We start from the raw sequence: 4,548 nt of genomic DNA on the forward strand, positions 1-4,548 counted from the left end.
TTCTTTATTAAATATATTTTCATAGTATATCTATTTGATTCATAAATCTTTATAACCTTTTTCTATAATTTTGGTCAAATATAAAAGGAAAAAGTCTAAATTACTCCCCTCAACTATAGCCAAAGTCTGGATAGCTCTCTAAACTATTCTTTGATTCATTTTAACCCCCCCCCCCAAACAATACCATTTGGTTCAAATTACGACCTAATATAATTTATTTTTTTCATTTCCCCGGTGGCTTCTTGCCTCCCCTCTTTTTTCTTCTTCTTCCTGTACTTCATCCATGGCTAAAGAATATTGGCTGTGGGGAGGATTCATGGGATGCCTGGGGGTGGGGGGCTCTAGGTCCCCTACCCCCATGCTGGATCCGCCCCTGGGAACATGATATTTTAGTTACTTTGCCGATTCAGAGCTCTACAGGGGAATGAAGGGCACCAATATTTAATTATCTCCACAATGTAAGGGAAATCATGATTGTGGAAGGATGAAATCAACAAAGAAGTGAATGGGGTTGAGGACATGGGAGGGGATCATGAGCTTACATGGTGACGACCTAGCATGAGTCTAACGACCTCTCTATAACATCGAGACACCAGGAATGCAACTATTGTGCTCGCGTGGAGCGTGCACATCAGATCGCTGGGCAAAGAGATGGGAGGGGAGCCATCTGGTTCGTATGCAATGTGCTTGATGCATGCAGCCAACCCTGCTGCCACAGTTGGTGACTGCGGCGAAAACAAATTGTTGGATCTGCAGCCGCCATATTAGGTTTTACCAGGGATGGTTAATTTCAAGGCTATAGTACACTACTACAAAAACGATTTGTAGGAACACCCCAATTTTTTTTAGGGGTGGACCAAAATGTCAACAGTTGCTATAAATAGAGCGGGATTACTAGTAGCGATTCTAGGAGAGAAAACTTAACATCTCTCTAAGAAGGGAACGTATTAGGTGCAAACCAATCTCTCCTTGCAAACTATGAAAACTTCAATCTGGATCATCGGATCAACATCCAAGGGGCATGGGGGATTGGATAATTTTACAATCTGGACCCACCCTTGGATTGGGTAATCACACTTTTGCAAATCCCCCCTCCCACCTCCCTTGGATGTTGATCTGATGATCCAGATTGAAGTTTTCATAGTTTGCACGGAGAGGTTGGTTTGCACCTAATATGTTCCCCTCTAAGAATGCCATAAAAAAAGGGTGTGACCAAAGCTTCATGCTTGGTTACACAACACTCAACTGCGCATTTGCATTTCATTTCTATAGTTCATGTAAACGAAAGACTTTATAGTGATTATATTAACTGGCCAAGGGTACACGGATACATCTCGATAGAGATGGGCACACATACAGGTAGGAACATGGCATCCATCGTGTGGTTACCTTTATTGTAACAAAGAAAAAAAAAAGAGCACACACATAATATATGTATAAGATGACACGTTGGCTTGGATCTGGCCCATGAGATCCTTTTTTAGAACAACATCCATCATGATGAGACCTTGGCCTTGGACAACAAAACCCACGGCATGCACAAGCATGATTATGCAGCAACGGATGCGATGCGGGCATCCCCACTGCAGAGACGGTCACATGCATCACTGCAGCGTTCCATGGTGATTTTCATCTCTTCATCCATAAATTCTGGAGCTACAATGGTATAGTATGTCTTAACAACAAGTCTTTTCAGTTTTCCAGAAAATAATTAAAAGTATCCTAGACGAATTTACCATTATTCATGGTGTCGCACATAGAAGACACACATCCCAAGTTGCAGTACTCAATGGCATCTGGTTCACCTGCTAAACAATAAATCAGCTAGTATGTAAATAAGTTCTTTTTCATGAGAAATAACAAACAAGGAAGATGGAAATAGTGTGTTTCCTCTTTACCGGAGTTCGGGAGAAGGTCCAATTTAGGGAAGCCAGGTGGGCATTTAGTGCCTTTTATGATTTTACAGCGACATGTTGTGGCGCAGACTCGCTGGGAAAACCTCAGACGACATGCGTTGTAGCAGTTTCTTGCTAGGGTGCTCTTGCAGCAACTCTTGCCCTCTACTTCGAAGATTATCCCTAGGATCAGCACACACATGATTACACTCTTGAGACCCTTGCTTCCCATTTCTTTCTGGCTTTTGCAAAACTCAAAGAAATGGCTTTGGGGTATTGGCACTGCAGAGAAGAGAACCGCATGGATCCTATTTATAGGGAAAATAGATGATGATGTGTGGGTTGTTACAACTTACAACTCATGAATTTTTAAGTACATGATGCCTTGAAATGACGCTTACCAGATAAACTCAAGGCTTCGCCGGGGTTGGTACAAATCCACACCTGTCATTGACGTGGGTAAGAAATGTCTGGGTCACCATATCATCTATATATAGACACTAAAAAATAAATATTGCAAGCCAATTGGTATATATAGACACTAAAAAATAAGGAATTAGCAATCTTTTGTTCGTAAAAACATTACGATTATTTCATCGTAAAGAAATATCATTCTGACATAGTCATGGAGCGCTAAAACCCATGCAAGAAACTGCAGCTCAAGCGTCATCAATAATACCAGTGTGGGGGTCAGAAACTTGCAAAATGTAGCAATAATCGAGCTTTACAATTGACTTATTTTGTAGAAAGAATATAATGTTATCAACTATATCATATATAATAAAGGCTGGTTGGACGCATATAGAAGCTGTTTGTTTGTCAAGCGTATCTGTTTGTGATAGAAGCTTTTTTTTTTCACGAATGTGCCTTGAAATGTGTTTTGTTAAAAAGCTTAAGATGAAGAATGGCGCGACCATACAATGAAGCATTTTGAGCTAGCAGCTAGTAAAAAAAGATCATGAGGGTTCAAAGCCAAGTATTACATGAGAAAAGATTAGCAAGACGTATAAGAGCAAATCGCAAATCTATAAGTGATATAAACATGGATAACAGCTCAAGATGACTGATTCCCCGCCAAAATCCACGGCTGGCCCTCCTCTCTGATCCGCTAGAACAGCATGACTGGTATTTCAGCTACTCTATTGAATTCCCGCTGACTCTTCTCCTTACAATGAGCTCAGCTTCCAGACATATAGAAGGTGTTCCTTGGTCTATTCAGACAGTTCATCCATGTACGATGTGGGAAGAACTAATCTAAAGATATTTTCCTAAATGTTAAAAATAATCTTGTAGCTGAATATTCAAACTTACAAATACAAGTTTAATGTTTTTCATTGTATAATTATTTAGCCATTTACTGATTGTTCACATTTGATACTAGATGTCCATCATGTGGCGCTTGCCCATTCTCTTCTCTCTCTTTTTTAATTATCCACTTGAGTTGTAATAAATACGGTTCTGGATCCAAAATATTAGCTACACACTACTACAAAATCATTTACCGAGGCAGGCAAAACCGCTTAACCAAGGCATTTTTTTGCAACCGCCTAGAATGCAAGGTCAGTAAATGACCTATTTATCGAGGCGGTTTGCTGCCCGCCTTGGTTAATAAAATAAATATAAAAAATTGAAACCCATGAATAAGCCAAGCGAGCCCATCAGCAGGCCCACTGAGCCCATCCACGTGCCGCCGCCGTCGCAGTCGTCGCCCGCCACGAGGGGGGGGAGAGACGTGGTTGGTAGAGAGGACGAGGAGGTGAGTGGATTAGAGTTTGGTTCAGTTATATACTCTTTTCAGCAACCGAGCTCATATGGGTTTCTACTGGGCTTGATCTATTAACCAAGGTGGGCCTTTATAACTGGCCCGCCTCCCAAAATAAAAGTATTAATAGAAGCGGTCATTTTAATGGTGACCGCCTAGGTTAATTAATTTTGCGAGGCTGTTTCTTTAACCGTCTCGATTAATAAGAAATGATTGCCTTGGTTAATGCCTACCATTAACCGAGGTGGTTGGAATTCTTGCCCGCCTCGGAGGTGTTTAAAAAAGTGTCATGGTAAATCATTTTTTTGTAGTTGTGACATACTCATAGGTTGGTAGTTTCATCTACAGTTGTCTTTATTGTTTTTATTTGCTGATATAGTGACGAATGAGATGAGTGCACATATAGCTAACTGCTAATGTGGTAGAATCTCAAAAAAAAAAATCTAATGTGGTAGTGTACGTGAGGTCATTTACCTAATAAGAGCATTTCTTTATGATGTCCCTGATATCTTAAATAAAATCATTCTATTTATCTTGTTAACTATAAGCATTGCTGCATTATATTGGTCCATAGAGTTAATCAAGAGAACTTCTTTTGGTTGCCTTAAAATATAATACATGACTTATCTACACTGAAGGGTAATTAAGATGGTGCATGGTTGCGATAGGCTACCTGTTCTTGACTTGATCTTACTGATCAGCAAATTGCAAAATTTTGTGAAGAGTAGTTAATATGGCTCCATCTCAGCCAATGGAAGAAAATGGACAAAATTTCATTGGAGACTAAATAAAAATAAACATCACCCGCTGTCCTCAAACTTGTCACGGTGTGAACTTGTCAAATGCAGATTTGGCTCCCTAAAATTAGCTTCAAGTCTCATCCGAGTCTCC

General features: G+C 40.1%; 1 protein-coding gene across 2 annotated transcripts; it reads right to left on the reverse strand.

The window, feature by feature from the left end:
- Nucleotides 1-1,272: 1,272 nt before the first annotated feature.
- LOC120641066 (beta-hordothionin-like) lies at nucleotides 1,273-2,175 on the reverse strand. Of its 2 annotated transcripts, none has more exons than XM_039917027.1 (3): nucleotides 1,899-2,175; nucleotides 1,737-1,805; nucleotides 1,273-1,656 (listed from the first exon to the last, which is right to left on the reverse strand). In XM_039917027.1, exons 1-3 carry the CDS (start codon nucleotides 2,125-2,127, stop codon nucleotides 1,550-1,552), a joined length of 405 nt encoding a protein of 134 aa, XP_039772961.1. In that variant the 5' UTR covers nucleotides 2,128-2,175; the 3' UTR covers nucleotides 1,273-1,549. The 2 variants fall into 2 exon arrangements, with proteins under 2 accessions (XP_039772961.1, XP_039772962.1); XM_039917028.1 differs by having other exon boundaries at nucleotides 1,277-1,650.
- Nucleotides 2,176-4,548: the final 2,373 nt, after the last annotated feature.

This window comes from Panicum virgatum, chromosome 7K (assembly GCF_016808335.1).
Source record: "Panicum virgatum strain AP13 chromosome 7K, P.virgatum_v5, whole genome shotgun sequence".
In the NCBI taxonomy this organism is placed as follows: domain Eukaryota; kingdom Viridiplantae; phylum Streptophyta; class Magnoliopsida; order Poales; family Poaceae; genus Panicum; species Panicum virgatum.

What these genes read in the sequence shown, in the direction of transcription:
- LOC120641066 (XM_039917027.1), bottom strand. Translation starts at nt 2,127, where the DNA reads ATGGGAAGCAAGGGTCTCAAGAGTGTAATCATGTGTGTGCTGATCCTA. An exon ending in GGACCTTCTCCCGAACTCCG is followed by an intron (nt 1,806 to 1,898) that starts GTAAAGAGGAAA and finishes ATTGTTTAGCAG; the next exon opens with GTGAACCAGATGCCATTGAG. An exon ending in GTGCGACACCATGAATAATG is followed by an intron (nt 1,657 to 1,736) that starts GTAAATTCGTCT and finishes ATACCATTGTAG; the next exon opens with CTCCAGAATTTATGGATGAA.